Source organism: Lathamus discolor, chromosome 22 (assembly GCF_037157495.1).
Source record: "Lathamus discolor isolate bLatDis1 chromosome 22, bLatDis1.hap1, whole genome shotgun sequence".
NCBI classification, from domain to species: domain Eukaryota; kingdom Metazoa; phylum Chordata; class Aves; order Psittaciformes; family Psittacidae; genus Lathamus; species Lathamus discolor.
In genome coordinates this window covers 4244193-4266194 of record NC_088905.1, presented here as the reverse complement: position 1 = coordinate 4266194, position 22002 = coordinate 4244193, and the positions used below count along the sequence as shown (strand labels likewise).

At 46.5% G+C, this 22002-nt stretch overlaps 1 protein-coding gene across 1 annotated transcript; it reads left to right on the top strand.

Annotated features, from left to right (window-relative positions):
• Window positions 1-278: 278 nt before the first annotated feature.
• Window positions 279-20412, top strand: LOC136003559 (zinc metalloproteinase-disintegrin-like NaMP). Its single transcript, XM_065659272.1, has 24 exons — window positions 279-455; window positions 2897-2997; window positions 3372-3448; window positions 4959-5037; window positions 6019-6095; window positions 7079-7274; window positions 7549-7611; window positions 7830-7901; window positions 8384-8553; window positions 9205-9289; window positions 10497-10627; window positions 11401-11578; window positions 12319-12408; window positions 12804-12999; window positions 13703-13805; window positions 14380-14536; window positions 15184-15264; window positions 15810-15888; window positions 16006-16096; window positions 16435-16534; window positions 16789-16854; window positions 17142-17219; window positions 18174-18242; window positions 18344-20412. Exons 1-24 carry the CDS (start codon window positions 404-406, stop codon window positions 18374-18376), a joined length of 2424 nt encoding a protein of 807 aa, XP_065515344.1. The 5' UTR covers window positions 279-403; the 3' UTR covers window positions 18377-20412.
• The last annotated feature ends 1590 nt before the right edge of the window (window positions 20413-22002 follow it).

Genomic DNA, 22002 nt, shown 5'->3' with positions numbered 1-22002 from the left:
ACCCTGAACCTCTTGGAAACCTTCCCATTCCTCGCGTGGCACCCACCGTTTCTATTGTAGCTTTTTTGCCAGCCAGGGTATAAAAAGAGAACTTTAGGCCCCCTCCAACTCCCTCTTTATTTATTACGCTGGAGACTTTTAGGGAACCTATTTGGAAGGGGTAATCGATACATCACAATTCGTGTGACATGCACTAACCAGCAGGAACTTCCGCTTGCTGTAACAGTCTGTGACTTGAAAGTTGTGCAACACCTTTAGTAAACACTTCCTCATATAGGAACAAGAATCGAGCTGAACAACTCGCTCCCTCTCCTCTCATTCAGTGCATGAGGGAGGACTGCTCACAGCCTGGCAGCCCGGCGCTCCCCACCACCGCGACCATCGCTGGCCAAGCACACCTGAGATGACTCTTGCACCGCTTCTTGCTGTTGTTTTGCTGCGTTTGCTCCAACAAGGTATGGCTTCGATGGTTTGAAACCCTTTACCGGTGGTTGCTAGGGATCTTTGAACAGCTTTTATGAATTTGTAATGATTAACACGTAGGTAACACAGAAGAACAGTGGATTAAAGCCATGGAAAGAGCGGTCCTGCTGCGGGTCGCGATGGTTGCTTTTTTCTCTCTTTCTATTCAAAGCAATTACCTAACATTCTTTAGTTAGAGAACTATTTACTAGGGGAAAAACTGGCCATGGATTGCCTAAAGACCCAGAACCGGTTAGTTTTGTGAGCCAGTTAGGAAATAACCTCCTCTGCGAGTGAGTGGACAATTCATCCAACTGGGACAACTTACTACACTGACAGCGCTTGGTATTTGTATATACATTTGCATTGTATATACAGTGGCATTGTATATACATTACAGAGGTAAAAGACTTCTATTCGAATTTGGTTAATGACATTCCCTGAATCCAAACACTTAGTACCCTTACCAGCTGTGGCACTTCAGGTTGTGTGTATTCATTTGCCTTACCCTTAACAGCCTGCGCTGTTTCTTCCAGCTCATGTCAACAGGGAATGGAGCTTCGCAGAGCTTGGCATGCACAAGCACGCACGGGTTCCATAGCTATAGGGAGCTATAGGGAGCCCTGGCATTCCTGTACCTTTAGGATCTCATTAGATGCACAGAACATTTGAAGATGGGCACAGGAGGAATGCTTCGGGTGTTACAGAGCTTGTTTCTTAACGAAACCAAGCCTTCATTATCACTGAAACCCTCACTCGTGATTGTTCTTCCTGGTTGAGGCTCTTGGAAAAGGGCAAACTGATTTGTTCCTTGTGAGCACTTTTCCCACCTGTTGTACAAAGCCCAAGGAACTTCTCTCCTCCTTAAAGCTACTGACTCAAGACAACGCCTGAAGCCGGACAAAGACAATAAAGAGTTGGTTCCAAAACTACCTCTAAGAAACACTTTGTCCTGGAACAAAACCCACCCATTTGCCTCCGAATGCTGTTTGTGCCACACTGCAGGAAAAGGCCAAGTTTAGTTCTGCATCTCCATTCAAATCAAGCCTGAACTTAAACCACCTGGGCTACAGCTGGCCCCCTAAAAAGAGTCAGCAAAGGGAGTACATAGACAAAATTGGAGCACAGAACTCTTCTGAAGGGGCTTAAAATATTACTGGGATCACTACATAAGGATGTGCTTTAAGCTCATGGAAAGGCTGAGTCTGCAAAGAAAAAGAGGTTTTTATAAGTAAAAATAATTGCTTAAAATATAAACTATACCATTGTAAATCACAGTAACAAACTTGCACTTGGGGTTGCTAACAGCATGTGCATGTATAGTCACTGTGCACTGAGTACTGCACATGTATAGTCGCTGTGCACCGAGTACTATACATGTATAGTCATCACTAAGCACTGAATACTGTACATGTATAGCCGCTGTGCACCGAGTACTATACATGTATAGTCATCACTAAGCACTGAATACTGTACATGTATAGCCGCTGTGCACTGAGTACTGCACATGTATAGCCACTGTGCACTGAGTACTGCACATGTATAGTCACTGTGCACCGAGTACTGTACATGTATAGCCACTGTGCACTGAGTACTGCACATGTATAGTCACTGTGCACTGAGTACTGTACATGTATAGTCACTGTGCACTGTGCTCAGCTGATGTCAGACAACTTCTTGGGACTTACACCCATTACACTATCGTGCCTACTATCATCCTCCAGCACTCAGCTCTGGCAGCATGCAACCAGCTTAATTCTGCAATTACTTTTGGAAAGGGCACAGCAAATAAACCAGTTTGAAGAATAAATCTGTTCATTTCAGTGGAACAATTTGCACGAGGATGTGCCCTGTTGTTCCAGATACAGAAAATCACAGCAATTGGATGCCCCAGCCCTGTAAAAACCTGACCTTGAGGCAATTAAAATGGGAGTTGCACTCTCCCTTTGTCCTTAGTGCTTTCTTTGGGGTTTTTATAACTACAGGCTCTTGTGCTTAGTGTTGAGTGCTCAAGAATTTGCTAGCTCAGATGAAATGCCCTTTTGTAGGGCATTAAAGAGCTTAGGAGGCAGATAAAACCTGCTGCTGCCTTGTCAGAAACTAACACATCCCTGCTTCCCGAATGCTGCACACCAGCTATTACTGATGCTGGGGAAAGAAACCCAAGTGCATTGCATAAAGTATTTTCATGCATGCAAACAGCTGGGTATGTCAACATCTGAAACCCAGACTGCAACAAACCTCACTTAAGGCCACGTAATGGGGGTGACTGCTCAGCAGAGCAGATGAGCACGTGCAGAGAACACATGAGAAACGAGTGGTGCAATAGATGAATGACCATAGAGCCCAAAAGGATCGGTGTTGACAGACAGGGGACACGGTGTTTAAGAAGTTACTCCTGTGCTTGCCTAAATATCCATTTCTTTCTCCCTAGGGAGCACGAGCAAGCAGCTACCTGAAGTTGAGCAATATGAGATAGTTTATCCACGGAAACTGCACACAGTGCACAGAAGAGATGTAGAGAGAAACAAAGAGGTATGAAAAGAGACATCATTTTTCTTGCTGGGAGATGGGGAAGGTTCTCTGCAGTCACAGTGCCCTTGGTGTTCAAGGGTAAGAGAATTCGGAGCCAGACACTCGATCTTGCAAAAGGAAATGAAAGGGAAGAGCTGGAAGAGTGATCTCATGTTGGGTAAAGCTGGGCTTGTGCTCATGATGTAGAAATGCATTTGCAAAGCTGAGTTTGTTCCTCTAATCAAAGAATACGAAGCCCAGTGACCTCCTGCTTGTTCTAGCACTGCCAGAATACTTATTTTTGGTGGGAAGAGGAGGGAAAGGAGGCAGTTGGAGACTTGGTAGCAGCCAGAACTCGTAGCAGCCCATATTCTAACACTTCCATCTGTTTACAGACCAAATACGATGACACAATGGAGTATGGAATCAAAGCCAACGGAGAGGAAGTCATACTGCATCTACAAAAGAATAAGTAGGTTCAGTTCAGCGTTTTCCTTGAGCATTATTCCTCACTGTCAATGGCTCTGCAGGGCTCTGGTGGCATAATGAAACAGCTCTTTGGCTCCTGTAAAACAGAGGTATTCTGGTCAAGGCAACTTTTCAACCCCAAAGTAAGAAGCAGGGGGAGAAAGCATCATGTCACTGCTTGGATAACGTGAATAACTACACATGCACATGATGTTAACCATGATGGAATGACCTGTCTGTATTGCTAACTCTGCTCCCTCATTTATTTCCTAAGTGGCTAAATCCACTGAATGTTTAATGCTTTAATACTATTCCACATGTTTTCCTTGTCTATGGGTTATATTTATTTGTTCTATGCTGGGAGAAGCTACAGAGAAACACAAGATATCCATGCGATGGGGCCGTGCTGGCTACAGCAAAAGTGCGAAATAGGAATAATAAATGTAAAATCCTTAATAGTTCAGCTTCCAGCACTGCCTACCCTAACACTGATGATGCTGCCGCTGGACTTTGAGTAGCCAAATGTGCACTGGCATTGACAGAATGCACACCCTTGATTTTGTGCTTGCTGGCTTCGCCATGATACTTAACATGGGATCAAACAAATCTGCTCAAATAGGTACTTTTCAAATGGTTGTGTAAATACAACAGTACTATAATCAGTTCGTGTTAAATAGAGACTATAATTAACTGTTTAGCCCTGGTTTAATCTAATCTAAATAATTGGAGGGGGGGGAAGGAGGAGAATTATATTGTACTAAATCCCACTCTGAAAAGAAATAGTACTGGGGCAATCTGTGGTAGTTGCCCAAACAGAAGTGAATGGAGACTTGCTTAGCTGCTAGGTTTAGCAGGGCTACAGACCTGGCTTAAAGTTAAGCACCTGCTTAGTGTTGTCCTGCACAGGAGCCTGAAAGCGCAGAGCCTTGCGGGGTCTGGCCTTCCATGGCAAATCACAAAGGTGTCTGCTAACAAGAACCCCAAAGCACCTTTCCCAGCAGAAAGAGATCGTTCGCTCTGTAGTCACATTTCAATTTGGTGGTCCAGCAGCACGTATGGGTACAAAGAGAGCTTTCTTCAGACAGAGCATCCTTCGCTTGGACCTTTGCTATTTGAAATCAGTAGGGGTGAACTGGGCAGCCACCAGAGCAGCATCACTTCACACGTGGAGTGCTGGGAAAGCCTACACAAATCCGAGGCCAAAAAAGGATCAATACTGCCTATGCAATTATACATTTACTTTCAGATCTACAAGGAGATTAGTTTATAGCAATGAACTAAGTAGGTTTTAATTGCCTTCTTATTTTAGAACAGTCCCTTTGTTTGAGTAAGGATTACGAACCGGCAGAATTCCCCACCCAGCAGCTTCGCTTCCCTAGTTTTCAATCTAATACTACTAATAATACCCTGAGTAATCATTTGCATTCCCTCCATACTTTGTGTGCTATGTAATTGCCTCCTTTCTAGATGGCTCCAATTCCTTTTGAATAATAATGGCACTTGACTCTTTGCAGGCACCTATTGCATAGAGACTATACTGAAACAGTTTATTCTGATGACGGTCGACCAATAACCACAAGTCCTCAGATCAAGGTAACGAAGGTTTCCTTCCCTCATACTTGCAGTCTTGAGGAGGTCAAGGTGAGATTCACGGGTCCATAATAACGGGTCAATAACAGTAGACATGAGACAGAGAGAAAAGATTTTAAAGCAAGGTTTAAGCCCTGCGATTCAGGCTGCCTCTGAAGGGACAGGGAAGAGGCAGCGCGTGACTGGCAGAGCTACACTGATTTATACCTGCTGCCAACCAGACACGCAGTTTGCCTTTCAAAGGTCAACCACCATCCACTGAATGGCTGATGACCACATTTGCTGAGCCAAATCCCCCTCTTTTGTCAGAAAAGGGAGTGGAGCCAAGGCCATTCCACTGCTTTCCACCTCCTGACTTTGCTTATTCTGCACAACTCCCTGACTTGCTTTTCCCCCTTAATCTCGGTGAGATCACAGATCCTGATTAAGACATCTCCTCATGGTTCCTGTTGGCACCCACGCTCCCCACAAACGCGCTGCAGGTCACCCCAGGTGGTTTCTCTGAGCCGTGACAAATGAGGCATTCAGATGCAGGCACAAAGGAAGCCACTGTACTCGTTCTGTCTTAATCTACTGTGCACTCATGGGTCTGATCTTCCACAAAGCTCTCACCTGAAGCTCTTTGTCCGATGATGCCCAGCGTGTTTTAACACATGATTTGGAATACAAAGCCTAACATTCTTTGTCACGGAGTGATCAGCAGGAACAGGAGGACCCTGAGTGAAATAAATGTGCATAAAGAGCTGTGGTCGGGTGTTTTCTGGTGGGGGAAGATGCCATTTCTGATCACTCCAATTACTTTGGCCCCCTGAATGGATCCTGTGAAAAGCAAACAGCACCTATTCTGCATGGACCTTTAATTCATAGTTTGCTGTAGCTTGTAGCTAGTGTGGTTTGGCATCTGTCAAAGTGGGCTGTGTCTCATTGACTACAATGAACTGGCCCAAATCAAATGATTTCAATCTATCTTTTCTTTCTGAACAGGATCACTGTTATTATGAAGGTTACATTCAGAATGATGCTGATTCCATAGCGAGCATCAGTGCTTGCAATGGCCTAAGGTAAGTTGGAGGTTTAATTCCCAGTGGCAGAATGTGCATTCTCTAGGAAGATAAATTTTCCAATATAAAAAGGATGAGGATGTATGGAAAAAAAGGGTGCCTTTAAGGAGAAAAGGGAGAAAAATTTGCCTTTCTCAATGTCCAGAGTTTCTGAATCTGAAGCCAAAGAAACATCTATAAGAATACATTTACATAACAAATTCCACATTAGATCAGGACACACAGCACTCAGTGATGCTCACACTTAACACTTGGGGTTGATGCTTCTGAGCTGTAGATGTTCCACTGACGCCTCAAGAGCAGGCTACATCATTTTCAGCGCCACAGCAGTTACGGGGTCAGGAAGCTCAGGCTTTTGTATGCAAAGCTCAGTTAGAGGAATCTTTCTAATCCCTGCAGACACAGCAGTGCGACACAAAAAGGGAAGAGGAAGGCCCTCAAGTCTGAGAAGCTGCAGCAGAACGTTTCCCCCGTGGTTAGTGGCATGTGGCCAAACCCCAGGCTGTCTCTGCCCAATTCTTGTGTATCTTGTGGCGTTTACGTGTGAACACAGAGCGCTTATTTTGACATCTGCTGCTCAAAATGATTCAGAACTCTGAATTCCTGTCAATATCGCAGCTTTTCATCCCGATTAAAGGTCGAAATACACATTTGAATTCCCCACTCAAGTGAAATTCACTTTTCGGTCACGTCTGTTAAGCACAAAAGCCCCCAGTATAATGGAATTAATTGCTAAACCAGTTTATTGTTGACTGATAGTCTCAGAGATTCACTGCCCAGCCAAATCTTCCAACTGACTCAGCAGCTTTGATTTCTGCCTTTAAACTGCTGTACATACACTCTGCCTGCAGGCTGCCAAACCATTCCATTGTGGCAGTGTGGGCAGTGGTGCCTATGCCTGGGCTAAATGCTGCTAGGGGTAACGCTGCTGTCTTCAGCAGCCCTGTGGATTCAAATGGTGACCCTTGAACTCCTTTTCTTAGTGGCTATTTTGAGACCCGTGGTCAGAAGTACCTCATTGAGCCCTTGGGAGCCTCAGACGGCGATGAACACGCAGTCTACAAGTATGAGAAACTCAAACAGAAGTCCATCAAAACCTGCGGTCTAGTCAATAATACCTGGGAAGAAGATTCAAATGACCCCACTGATGACATCTTCAAATCCAGCAACAACCCAGAAGTAAGTCCTTAGTCAAGCAACAGTTCTGTAAGTACAGGCCTATCTTTTTAGCCTGTCTTTCCTAATCTCAATCATTTTAATACCCAGCCTACCTTTCATCATTTTCAAACAAGGCAGTCCCATTCTGAATGGCCTGGCTAAAGAAATACCCTCATAGTGAGATGATCTGTAAGGTCCCTTCCAACCCAGACCATTCTATGATTCAAGGTTTGGAATTGCAAAGGTTGAGACTGCAACAGGTCTTAGAAGCCATTGAAACGTCTCTTTTCCCTAGATGAAAGCATACCTGAAAGCAAAAAAGTATCTGGAAGTCTACGTAGTTGCAGACAACAGTTTGGTGAGTATGGAAGCAAGTTGTCCTCTTCTGCATCCTACTCATAGATACACATTTGAAAAGGGCCTGATCTTAAAACACGTCTGATAGAACACTGCATTGGAAAGATGACAGCAAGTAGAGCAGGCATGGGGGGGTTTGCAAGGCAGTCTTCAGTGGACTATTCTGATTCATCATTTTTTACCTCTCCTTTCCCTAACACACTCTCTTTTCTTTTCCAGTATGAGAAGTATGAGAAAAACGTGAAAACTGTAAGGCAAAGGATCTTTGGAATGGTCAATTACATCAACACGGTAAGAGCAAAATGAGACTAAAATCCAAGTGATTCAGAGCTCCTTTGCTTTCACCTCATGAATTTCCATTATTACAGACAAGAAAGAAAGCCGAACTGAAAATTATCATTTCTGAAACAAATTTAACACACATTCACACTATCCTGCCCTTGCCTTCACATACGAGATTTTGGTAAAGATTTATACCATATTTTCTTTACCCTTGGGTAAAACGATTGAAATCCATCAAGGAGAATTAAGTGATTCTTGATTTCTTCCAAAATATTGCTGGAATTCCCAAGCATTTTAAAGCCATTTTTGGAGTTGGTTTAAAAGTGGGGGAAAAATAAGTTTTCATGTTCTGTTTCTTGAGGTTTTTTGCAACTTTAAAGAATGGAAAAGCTGAAATCAGGCCTGGAGTGGACTCTGTTTCAAGTGAGAAATGGAACCAACTACCAGGGTCTTTGTAACATCCTTCATCCTTCGCTGTTTCTCTGCTGCAGGTTTATAAGGCCATTAACATCTACGTGGCTTTAATTGGCCTGGAGATCTGGACAGATGCTGACAAATGCCTCCTGAGCCATGCTGCAGGGCTCACGCTGGACAGTTTCTCCAAGTGGAGGCTCTCGGACTTGTTGAAGAGGAAAAGGAACGACAACGCTCAGCTGATCACGTACGTTTCGTTCCGCTTCCCATTCGCATTCCCAAGCCATAGAATACCAGGTTGTACCAATTCTAAGGCAAAAGAAAGAAAGGCAAGCTCTTTTTCCTTACCTTGATTTTCCTCCTGGAGCACAATCACCACTTAGGACACAGAATCTCCCTTTTCTATGTGAATCCCTTGTGCTCCATCTCAGTCTCTTCTTTGCCCTGCTCTGGCACAGCCGAGTGCCCTGAAGACTGCAGCGTGGTCTAACACCTCCAGAGCTATGGCACGGAGTTTAGCAGCTGGGAAACGCACATGGCCAAGCTAAACCAGCACTCACTTGGCTCTCCTGGCTCACGTTCAGTGGCCCTGATTCATCTGAGTGCTTTGCTGCGTCTAGAGCACTTCATCAGGCTCTTTACACTCAAATGGATGCTTCAAGTCCGATAACTGAGACATATTTTAAGTGAAGAACTAAAATGAAAAGAGTATTCCATTCTGTTCGATTTGCAGTGATTTTAAACACATCCTCAACTATTGTGTTAAATCAGGGTGCAAACCAGAGCTGGAAATGAGAATATGCTTAAAGCCTTCAGCCTGGTTTTAGTAAAGCCAACTTGACTTCAGACCTGCTCCCCAGTCACAGCGTTGCATTTCACTCTTTCTTCTTCCTTGCAGAGGCTATGACTTTGAGGGGACGACAATTGGATTAGCCTTTCTAAAATCCATCTGCAGTGATACATATTCTGCAGGTATTATTCAGGTCCGATTTCTTTTTGTTTATATTATTCCTAAAGGTTTTCCTGCTCAACCAGCAAAGAACGCCCATGAGCAGCGGGGTGTGCGACACCTCCAGTGTGTGTCATTGATTTAGTAGACTAGAAATTCACAGTCAGATTTGAGTTGAAATTAGGTGGATTTTGGATGAAATTGTTATCCAAAAGGGGATAATGGAAGCACACACAAAGCACAGTGCGTGTGTGTGTGTTACCTAAATGCCAACATCTACCTCAGACACTTGTATTTGGAGTACCAGGCTCCATTAGAGTTAGAAGAGAGAAATAAGTGGGTTTGTGCCTCTACCTTAAGGTTCCCTGTTTCAAAGGGGAAATCAGTTCTGTTGTATTTAATACCATCAGTTTAGCCCCTCAATTTCAGCTGACTGAAGTGCTGCATGTGAACTTCAGCCTAAACAGGAACACAGATCCCAAACTTTACCAACAGCACCGGGAGCTCAACTGCTGTACCCAGCTTCAGGGGCTGGACTTGGTGCTAAGAGATTCCACAAGAAATTCCAGCTTTCCCCCACCATTAGGAAACCACAGGGTGAACATAAAACCAGAACACTTCTCAGGCTGCAGGGATGCATTTGTGAGCAGAATGATTTGCAGTGCTAAGCTGGAAAAGTATGGCCAGGATAATGTTGTGTGCTTTATGTATTTCCACTGTCACCTGGGTTTATCCATCCGGATTTCACTCAAAAGAGGAGGACTTTTCCTTTCCTCCCTCCAAGTGGCACAAAACGCCAAGCAAAGAGCAAAGATGGAGCACGGCATCTGCCTTTCCTTACCCTGCATGCACAGCACCGTACACAATAGTTACCTTGGTGTAATGAGTAACAATTATATCGCACCCACGTAATTACCCTAAGCACAGAGGCATCTACCCAGAAAGATGAAGGGTTTCAGATGTTCACTTCCCCTTAACACTGTTACTTGGCAGCTTAACTTCCTCCTGTTAATTTAAACACTAATTATACCAATTTACTCATGTTCATTAGCGGTATCATCGCATTGCTATTACAACATAGTAGAGCACAAAGCGTGGAGTAGAGGCATTCATGGGTTGAACACCACGCCAATCCTTATGCTGCTCTTGACTTGCCCTCTTTCTTACCCACATGGTTGCTCAGATGCTCCCACTTGTTCTACAACACCCACAGAAATCACGCTTCGCTCTTACCTCTCCAGGACCACAACAGAAATGAAATTGCAGTCGCAGCTACCATGGCCCACGAGATGGGACACAACCTTGGCATGAGCCACGACACCAAAGCCTGCACGTGCAGCGCGGAAGTTTGCATCATGACAGACACTGTCAGGTAGGAGGTAGGATGGAAAGGTGATGGTGCTAACACATGGGGTGGTTCATGGTGGGCTTTGGACAAGCTGCCAGTTTCCAAATGGACTGGTGATTATCGATTGCTAATGGATTATTCTACTCTAATTATACAGAGAGAAAAATGAAGACATTCCAGGCCCTTGTAAGACATTCCCAGGCAGATACAGCCCCTCCAAAAGAAACCCAACCCAACCCGAACCCAACTTTAGTCACTTTGGGGTAACACTAGCTTTGCACATGAGGTGGAGGCGTTCACATCAAACCATGCACCCTTCCTCCCTTACAGTGAGGACAGCACATACCGGCTGTGGGATCTCAGGACAGAGCTTCCCCAGGATTAACCTGCAGTGCGTTTTCATTCTCTACCCTGATGACTCTTATGAGAGCCACATCAGGTGTTTGTACCCGCAATAAACACCCATTAGAGAGGAATTCAGCTCAATTTTCACCCCTGGTTGAACATCCTGAGCTGCTGCTGGATGTCCTAATGGAAAACTCCTAATGCACGAAGCATCCACGCACAGTCCGTATAGACCAGGCTTAAATCTTTACATGTAGTACATTAACTACTTCTGATCTGCTTGTTTGCACTTTTCTTTCCCCATAGGAGGTAGTCATTGTACTTATCAATATATATATATAAATGGTTGCACTCAATGGGGATGGTCACTTGTTGAATTTCTCTTGTAAAGAGTATTGCTTCCCCTTGCCTACACCCACCCTAACATAAACCCTTCTGCCTTCTCAATGCAGTTCCATCATCCCCGAGAAATTCAGCTCTTGCAGCCTCCAAAGTTTCGAGAAATACATGCTGAGTGACATGCCCAAGTGCTTAACTGACATCCCGGATAAAAACAGCATCATAGCACCTCCATCCTGCGGGAATGGCTTTGTGGAGAAAGGAGAGGAATGCGACTGTGGTACTCCTGAGGTATCTGCATTAACGGGAATAAAACAATACTTGGAAGGGGCAAAGAGCTTTACTCAGGCTGTTTAGGAGCTGGTGTCTGGTAGTTTCTCAAGCAGCCAGTTCAGAGCTAGCTGAAACGTTGTGGTAGAAACCGTGGGCATCAAATTGCTGATCTGCAATGCAGCCACCCGTACACAGCGCGTGCCCAACAGTGGGAAAGATGACAGCATGGTTTGTTGTGCTGCGTTTGGGTAAATGGCCTCAAGTTGCAGCACGGGAGGTTTAGGTTGGATATTAGGGAAAGCTTCTTCAGCAACAGGGTTGTCAGGCATTGGAACAGGCTGCCCAGGGCAGTGATGGAGTCACCGTCCCTAAGACCTGGGGATGTGGTGCTTGGCAGTGCTGGGTTAACGGTTGGACTCAAGGATCTTAAAGGTCTTTTTCAACCTACACAATTCTATAAGAGAGGAACTGAGAGCGAGGAAAAGCCACACATACGAAACTGTCTGGGCAGAAATAAGCAAGTTCCCTGCACAACTTCCATCCGCACTTGCACAACCCAGCACACTCGGTATCCTTTATGTGCTCGCCCACAGAGACTGGCCTGGCTTCCAGTGAACACGGTTGCCAGGAAAGCCAAGTGCAAGTCCAATGGATCCCTCCCTCCCCCAGTAACCAAGTACAGGGTGGGCCATTGGGAACGCAGTGCAGAGAAGACCCAACCCTGAAGCGCGGAGCTCTGACTGCTGATTCTACCACAGGAGTGCACAAATGAGTGCTGCGAGCCCGAGTCATGCAAACTGACTGCAGGTTCCACGTGTGCGCATGGAGAGTGCTGTGAAAACTGCCAGGTGAGGCTCCTTGCCACCTCCAGCTTCCCACATTTGGGGGTACAGTGGTTTCCCCCCAGGAGAAAGCAGTAATGCACCTCTCAAAAGAGCCAATCCCCTTTAATCGCGATTACTGACCCAGCCCCGTAATCAAAGAGCCCTTTGTCCATCCCAAACGACACCACAAGTACCAATTCACTCCCGACATCCTGGAGAAAGGAGCGGTTTGATTACCCAGTTTCTCCTGGAAAGAAAAGCTGGGGCGCAACCAGGCAGAAACCTTGTCTTTAAATTAGACACGGATCCGGCTCCTCGTGCACCTTGCGCGGCGAGGCTGAGATCTGTCCCCCCTAATTTCACCCCTGGTTCAGTGGGCTCTTTAAACAGCCCGAGGCATTGCTTCCTCCTCCTTGCAGTACAAGCAATCAGGAGCTATCTGCAGAGCAGTTAAGCACGACTGTGACCTGGCTGAGATGTGCACCGGCTCCTCGGAGCACTGCCCAGCCGATCGATTCCGTGTGAATGGGCATCCCTGCAACTACGGCGAGGGCTACTGCTACATGGGGCAGTGTCCCACCCGGGAAAACCAGTGCAAAGCTGCTTTTGGGGCACGTGAGTACAGCCGGGGCCTGGGAAGATCGGTCTGCATAGGTCAAAGAAGAGAGAAAGGGAAAGGCTTTGTCTGCAGGCAAATCAAAGGCCTTTTGCTAAGCAGGAGCAGTGCGTTTTTATGCTTTATAGAGAGCATATACGCTACTTATGCTTTATATAGTGTATATGATTTCTAGTTTGTACTCAGTTGGTTTTTTTATATGTAATCCTAAGCGGTTACAATCACTGAGCAGGAGCGCAGAGCGTACAATGCCAGCTATTCCTGGAGAAATGGGAAGTGGGAAGTGCATTTCTCTTTCACACAATGCTTTTAAGGGAACTTTGGAATGGAGCTGGCTCTTTGCTTGTTAGGAAGAGGAAATGCCTGTATTCTAAATTAAAGTCCGTATTCGGCATGCCTTGATGTTTCTGAAGGTGTGTGGTGGCTTATCCCCTTCCCAGCCCTAAACCACCTCCAGTCCTGACTATGCCCCTTCTCTTAGGAGAGGTCTGTTGGTCCATAGGGAAAACACACAGGGCAGGTTCTGCTTGGTGCACACAGCAACGCTGCAGAACTAATGCATGAAGGGCTAGAGGGTCATTAGGCCCATGGGTAACTTCACTGGGAAAGGCTATCTCCCACCCAGGTAAAGGAAACTGACTGTTGGGAGGTCTCACAGGCAGAGAACCCAAACTAACCCCACTGAACTCTCCTCTATCACAGAGGCCACCGAAGGCGCAGCCTCCTGTTACCGGATGAACGAGAAAGGGGTATATTATGGATACTGCAGGAAAGAAAAAGGTAGTCACGTCCCGTGTGAAAAAAAGTAAGCACTGCGTGATGGAATCTGCTGGGATCCGGGAAGAGACCGGTCCTATTCCAGTTAAGAGACGGTAGCAAAGAGTGCGCTGTTTTAGACAGCACCAACGTGTCCCTGCTGGGTCAGTTTGAATGATGTGGTAAAGCCAGTTCTATGAAAACTGGTTTCTAAATCATGCAATCAGTCTGTGAAAGAGCTGGAGCTCTTATGTATGTGTATCCTATATGGGTGTATCTGGTACGTGTGTGTACATATAGATGTGCAAGCCTGCGTGCATCTGCATGTGTGAGCAGTTGAGTACAGGGAAGGGATTTCTGGACAGGGAACCCGGGCCTCAGGTGAACCCCCGAAGTTGGGGACCGTCCAATACTGATTTGTGCAACCCATTCTGGGCTCCCTCATAAGCTCCAGAGGAATCAGGAACCTGCCACCTTCTGCTCACAAACCAACCCGGGAACACCCGAAACCAAAAGCCCTTTCTTCGGAGTTCCAGCACACAACAAATACAGGCTGGGGGAGAGACCAGCTCCAACAGTGCTGCGGTGCCGTTGCCCCGTAGCAGCTCTTGTTCTCCTTCCAGGGATATAATGTGTGGAAAGCTGTTCTGCACTGGGGGGAACGAGATGCCCCGGGATGGGAGCCTGGTGACGTTCGAGTCCTGCAAAGCAAGTTTCCCTCGAAACGGAGAAGCAGACCCAGGGATGATTCTCAATGGAACCAAGTGCGGGAATGGGATGGTCAGTAGAAAACAGCTTTCCTCCTTATTGTGTCCCCTCTTTCAACGCTGCTTACACCCTCAGCCCTCTTACCAGGCAAGGGAGATTTTAACTTGGAAAGACTGAAGTGGACACTTAACCTTCTGCTGATCCGATTTGCCAGATCTTCTGCCTTTCACCTATCACAAGCCAGCAGCAAAGCAAACAGAATCTTTCCCATTGCCTTACGCTTGACTGCTGTCTTACTTGTTTACTGACAAAAATACACATGGCAACGGGAACAAACCTGTTTATGAAGGTTGAAAGATCGTACTTGTATTATACTTTTCTTTCTTTCCATAATGGATATGCTAGGCATCACCAAGTGCTATCCCCAGTTCCTTTGCTATATATTTCTACTGGGAGGCGAGCGCAGGGTGAAGGATTGAAGAGGAGTGGAAAGCAATGATATCGGGACATCTTGGTCACTCCCCTTTGCTAGAAAAGACCCAAAAGTCAAGTGAAAAAATCATATTCACATCTCAGACTCCCTAATGTGGGTTTTAGTGATTTGCAGACCTGCTTCTATGCCTCCTTTTACTCCCCATCACTCTACGCAATGAAGTGCAAGCTCTGCCTGTTCTGAAAGCTGTAGATCACTTCGTTACCATTTGTTCTGTGCATTTCAGGTGTGCAGCAATGGAGAATGTGTCTACATTGAAGACGTCTTTAGATCAACCAACTGCTCTGCCAAGTGTACTGGACATGCTGTAAGACACCAGTGTTTGTTGCTATTAACTTAGAATACCCAAGGAAATCAAGCGTATCAGCTACAGAACTTACTGATGACAGTATTTAGATCACTGGGATCGGGATTTGCAAAGGTTGTGGAGTCAGAAGCTTTCTGTATCCTTATGAAAACAAATCTAACCTGATAGAGCATCAATGCTTTTGCTAGGGATAACAAGAGATGGACACAGATTCTGTGCCTGGCCCTGCCTCTGAGCCTCAGAATCACAGCTATTCTCTTGCACATCATCTTCTGGTTTAGGAAGATAACTGTGCTCATCCCATTTGAACATACAGAGACCTATAGGTGTAACCCTTGCACTGCAGCTTTTACTGCAGAAACACCTGCAAAAGGCACATGGTAGCAGACAACCAGGCCTGTCCTTTACTGCACAGGCCCATTATTCTCTATGCTAAATCTCAGTGCAAGTAAAACGGGTTTCCAGACCTAGTTTCAATAACCCTACCAGGAGCCACTGAGAGCTACACTCATATTCCCATCCTGAAGTGATCTGTGCTTCCCCAGGTGTGTGACCATGAGCTGCAATGCCAGTGCGAGGAAGGATGGGCACCACCGACCTGCGACAGCTCCTCAGCAGTTACCAGTAAGCAGGACCTAGACCTGGCGACAAGCGTCACTTTGCCAACCAATGTGATAGGAAAACTCTTAGCAATAGCAGATCTTTTAAGGAACAGCAACTTGTGTCTTCTCTCCCTGGCAGGCTTTGCTATAGTCGCTGGCGTGCTGGTTGTCCTCGCTGCCACAGCAACAGCAGCAGTGGTCCTTATCCGCTTGCGAGTGTTCAAGAAGAGGTAAAAAGCTTACCCCTATTGAGTCAACCCCCTCCCCACGCAACCAAAACCTAAAGCCAAGCAACTCCTGCACAGGTTTTAAGCAAAGGTTTTCAAAGGGGGTAGAGGGAATTGGGCCCTGGGAAGCCAAGGAAGTTGGTCCATGACAGAAATCCCATAGCTGGGAGAGGACTGAAGCCTTGAAAGTGTAGCTCTCAAGATTAACCTTAAATAATCAAGGGGAAGAAAGGACGTGGCTCCAGACCACACCATTGGGAATAAGGCAGGAACTCAACTTCAGCAAGCTCTTTTCGCTTCAGTCAGGTTAAGACTCACAGTTATATGGAATCTTTGTCTAGCTGCCAGACCAGAAGGGGACCTGGAGCCACGAACCAAGTCTTTGTGGATCAAGAACAAAGACACAGAGAACACCCGGTCCTGGCAGTACCTGCCCAGAAGGTAAGAGCTGGGTCAGCTCTGGTCCCTATGGATTGTAACGGAGGGCTTGGAACATCAGAAGTCATCAAAGTGTGCTACACTTCAAGCAGGGTTTCAAACCCCTTGTCTGGGGCTGAGAGGGCAGGGCTGTGAATCCCAGCATGATGAAAGCACATGGCCCTAGGTCCCAGAGTAACCTGTGTGCAGTAAGGCAGCACGCGGAGGTAATGAACCAGATAAAGGCTCCATCAGCTGTAACTGTTCCCTGTTTTCAGATGAACGACAAGAAACTTCTCCTTCCTGTACCTCCGCTGCAGGACAGCAAACCACAGCTGCACAGTGTAAGTCCTTCCCAGCAATGCCTTTGCTTCCGCGCTGTGTTTGGGGAAGGCAGCACCCACCAGTTCGTGCCATGGGGGAGAACCCCAGCCCCAAAGGCTAAAGCAATCCCTGCACTCCCAATAAGGCCCTGAGTGCTTTCCCAGGGTCAGAGAGCAAAAAGTATCCCTGCTTCCGAAAAGGATGCATCCTTTTATCCCTATTAGTGCTCTTTTTCTACAGAACACAAATGCATCCATTCACAGTATGTATATAGAGTCAATATATCCTGTAATCTCTGCCTTCACAGCCTGCCATAAGGCCCAGAGGTCCCCCACCTCCTGTTCCTTTGACCAAACCAGCCCCTTCTCACACCGAAGAGATCTTTGTGAGTATAACCCTGTAACTTTCACACCAAGCTGCAAAGGTGTCAATTGGGATTGTAGGTTTCTGACCCTCACTAAACCCCCCATAGCTCACAGACGTTTAAACCACACATCCTTTAGGGTAGGAGCCACCTTTTGTGCCACGTAATCCTAAGCTGCACAAGAGGCTCTTAATGTGTGCCAAAGGGTCCTGTAACCCATCACAAGGACATCTCACAAGCAATAGTACACAGAGTCCAAACCAACAGGGGTTTCAGGTGGAAACACAATGTAAATGATGAGCATCTTTGCTACTGCAGATGTCTGCAATGGCCCCTGTATTGAGGAAGTTCTCTAAAGATGCCACCTGTGAGGGGTCCTCCATTAATGTACATATATATGCACATTTGGAATTCTTACAAATATTTGGAATACAAATATTTGCCATTAATAAACCCAAAGCATCCTATTTAAATGAAAACTCCTCCCTCGAATATCTACCATCTGGTCATTTGAGCCCCCTGCCCCTCTGACACAAGGGTACAGAAACCATCTTCAGACCGCAAACGTAATTGCATGCTCCTGCCTGCCTAAAGAATGATGGATCGGGACTAAACACCAGATATCAGCTGCATTATGAAAAGACATTTAAATCCCCCTGTCTTCGGAGATGCTTTCCTCAACACGCACCTTGACCACGTAACCAGCTCTGACTTCCCAAGCAGAGCATGGATACTTGATGCAGATGAATCTAAACGATGAGAATAGCTCCGTGGTCTTCCGAAACAGGAGCTCTATACCCATTGTGCATTACGGGTGACATCTTGCATGTGGACGGATTAATCTAATCCACCCATAGCTTTTCCGCTAGGAAAACACTATAGGAAATACATGAGAACAGTAGGAGCAGCTGAAGTCTGGGGAGGTCCTGCAGCTGCTCAGGAAGCCTAATGACATTTAACTTCATTCCTGTTCAGGCACCAGAGAGAAAGCCAGCTCATCTTCCAGTCCCCAAAGGCAAACCTCCACCTCCACCTCCACCAAAGGTAACCTGAGCTTAAATATGAGCAGCAGCTCTTTCGGGATGTACTTCACTCATATAGAGCACCAAGCACGCTGTCATTTAACTCTTGCCTTTTTCATGCAGGCTTTCAAACCTCCAATGAACCCCAGAGTATGAAGTTCTGAAGTTGGGCCGATCGAGATACCTGAAATCCTCAGGGACAAGTTGTTTGCCCCTTGATTCCTCCACTTCTGCAAAGACAACCAAGAATGCCTTCCTGTGCTCTTTAATACAGTAACAACCAACTGACAGCTTTGAAAGAACAGGTTTGGTGTGCAAAGAGCAAGGAACTCTTTGGTGATGACACCAAGCTACTGTCCAAAAGCAAACAGAAGCAGAGTTGCTGCTTGCACTGAGGTGTAAACTGGGAGTAAGCTGTGAAAGCTGCAGCACGTCCTAACTCCTAGGCCACCGCTGCAGGAGGTGGCTGCACTGGGATGCTCTGCACCTACACAGCTTTCCTGGGTACAGACCTGAGAGGATGAGGGAAGTATAGATCCAGGCTTGTAAACTCTTGATTCCATTTCTGGATCTCTGCAGCCCCCTCTTCAACATCAGACCAGGTCTCATCCTTCGAGTTCTGGGAACAGGAAAATCCTTCTTGCTCTCACTGGAGAACAGTTTGTGTCCTCAAACCTCAACCTGCCTTGGAATAATGAGTTTATGCACTGGAAACGCACTGATTCTGGAAAGATCCTTTTGGACCGAATTCTCTTATTAGTCCCTTAGGTTACCTGTGACACAAGATTCCTCTGTTGAGCAGGTAGAGCCGGAGACGTGCTCCAAAGCAAAGCACGCAGGAGCCAAACCACTCGCTGCTTGCAAGTGCTCCCAGCGTTCTGGCTGTGCCAGTTGAAGGAGAGCTCCAGCTGCCACCACCGCACTTGGACAGAAGGGTTTAGAAAGGCAGAGCCAACAAACTCCACCATGGAGTTCATTTGCCCCACGGCTCCAGAGCTATCCGAGTGTTTCTCCCTTCCAGGACACACACGCCTTGGTGTTCTCATCTCACTGCTCTTGTGCCAGTGGGTGTTATTGCAAAGTTGCTAATGAGAACCAGGCTGGGCACGGGGGGGGGTGTTATTATGGGACAGCATCACAGCATGAGGCTTTGCGTGATGGTTTATGACTGAGGGGTTCTTCATTCGTTCACGCCTGTTGGCATCAGCACTGTTGACACTATTGGTCTGCTGGCATGATACTGTTGGCATTGATGCTAATGATACTGCGAGGGTGCTGGCACTGATGCTATTGTTACCCTTGGCACTGATGATGTTCAACAGTGGTTGGCATCAAGACTTTCAAGTTTAAGCACACAAAAGTGTTTTTCAAGGAATAGAAATTTTACCAGAAAAATAAAGAAAAAGAAAAGAGAGAAACAGAACTGCCCTGGACCAAACGCACTCCAGATTTTACAGACAGTCCAGTTTGAACTGGATTTGAGTTTGGACCAGGATCAAAATCCAAACACGGATCCAAATCAGTTACAGGGTGGCTCAGGAAGGCAGTTTCCAGCCCTCGGGCACAGGGGCTTTGCTGGAGAAGATCACTTTGACTTCCAAACCAGAGCTGGGGCCCTGGGCCGGCACCGCACACGCCAACCCCAACCTGTGCCTGGCTCTCACCAGGTTCTACCAGGACCTAAAAGAGCCCAGCCCACGGAGGACCTGACACCTTCTACAGGGTCACAACCCAGCTCTCACCTGCTGAAACCCTGATCCACATCATCCTGCTCGGATGCTGAACACACAACTGTCCAGTTACGTTTCCAATGCAGAGCCTTGCTCTGTACAGTGACCCTGCTGCAGCCGCACGCTGCAGATCCATCCTCTCCGATACCAAAATGCACATTAAAACCCCCTGTTTCTTCTTCTGGGCTTGCTTTGGGGCTGCCAATCAAGTACTTTATGTGCTGCAAACACTGATGTGATGAAATTACAGCTTGAGGAGCGAGGTGGGTCTCTGTGGTTTAGGATAGATTGTATTGGAAGAGTATAGCTTTCTTCCCCATTAGAGAAATGCTTCTTTATTTCAGTCAGAAATGGATTTTAGTCTATCTGGATGGTGTAAAGATTCAGGACTTGTTTTTTTACGGACTGTAATTAATGTATTTACAAAGATTTCTGTATTAAAAGTACTGTATCTACACTGGAGGTAGGTGGCTTGGTTGTTCAAAGATCATCATTTTGCACATGGAACACATGAGAACAGTGTAAAGTGGGATCATTTAGAACATTGCCAAATCCCTACAACTCCAAATTCGGACCAAAAGGATTATTCGCAGGTATTGACAATCCCTGCCACGTTAGCCAGGAAACCTGAATTAGATTTATAAGGGTTATAGAACCATAGAATGGTTGGGGCTGGAAAGAACCTTAGGATCATCCAGCTCCTGAACACTTCCAGCAGGTAAAACCTGAACCCCAGCACCCAAGCGGAGTGCGAGTGCTGTTCTGACACCACCCATCCCATCTGAGCAGTGACCTGCGGTACCAACCTAGGAGAAATACACAGGAACATGCACCTATAGTTTATGATTTACAGCTTCGCTTGGCTCCAGCATCCCTAGGGCAGGCGACAGCATGTTCTGGAGCAGGTTCTGTGTCTGCCAGGCTACACAAGGGGTGACAATCTATTGTTCCCTTATGCAAACGTGACATCTACTGTTAAAAAGCCTCTACTGCAAGAGAAAAGTGAACCCAGGAACACTGAAAACATGCTGAGCGCTCCAGTTGTCAGGAGCCTGCAGTGCATTGCCCCAGAGGGTGAGTACATCACCAGATGCATCAACCTCTGTAGTCTCACACAATGGCAATCGTTTGGTCTGAGTCCAGCTATTCCCTCATTCCTGCTTCAGGTTTCCTTGCTCAGCGGGATTTGGCAGACACATGGTACAGCAGAGCAGCAAACCCACCTCTCAGCATCACATAGTAGGAATCAGAAGGGACCGAATTCGGATCTGCTATGCAGGAGCTATATGGACCCTTCTCTAGCCCCCAACCCAAAAGCAAAGCAGTTTACCACTGCTTGTGGGGTGCTTGGTTTAGTATGAGTGAGCACTCCTCCAGCTCTCTTTACTCGTAGGAACACAAAAAAGCCTTTTTTCCCGTGTTTCTTTCCAACCTCTGAATTTACCACCCTCTTTCATCCCTCTTTTCCCTCCCCTCCATCTCCAAGGGATGGTGCTACCAAGAAGGAGCAAACCTTTCGCCCTTTGCACCCCGAACCAGTCTTTGCTGTTAACAGTTTTGGGGGGGGTTCTTGGAAATAAGGCACCACCAGTACACACCAGTTTCCCCAGTCGTTCCCCATCAGGCGCTCTGAATCGTCCACTTCGCTGTGCAAATTCAACACTGGCCATTAGAGGGCAATGGGGTATGGGAAAGAAATTCCTTTTGCTTGCTATGGGATGCCGGCTATCACCTCAAACGAATCAATTCTGCATTTACTGCATCCTCTGACCTTGGGCTATAGATTCAGGGGACATTAACAAGGATGCCATCAGCCAGGAAGAGTGGGGAAATGAGAGCACATTCAGCTTCTCAGACACAAAGGCACCAGACAACTAATGAAGAGGCTAAACCCAACCCTTCAAACGTGACACCAACAGACAGGGCACGCTTGAAGTTCTGCAGCAAGAAGCAGCCCTCGATGATCCAGGTTTTAGTGACCAGAAAACAAGCTCTTGTCCTACCGGTCCTTAGCAAAAGGAGCATTTATCACTTGTAACTTGGAATAAAGAG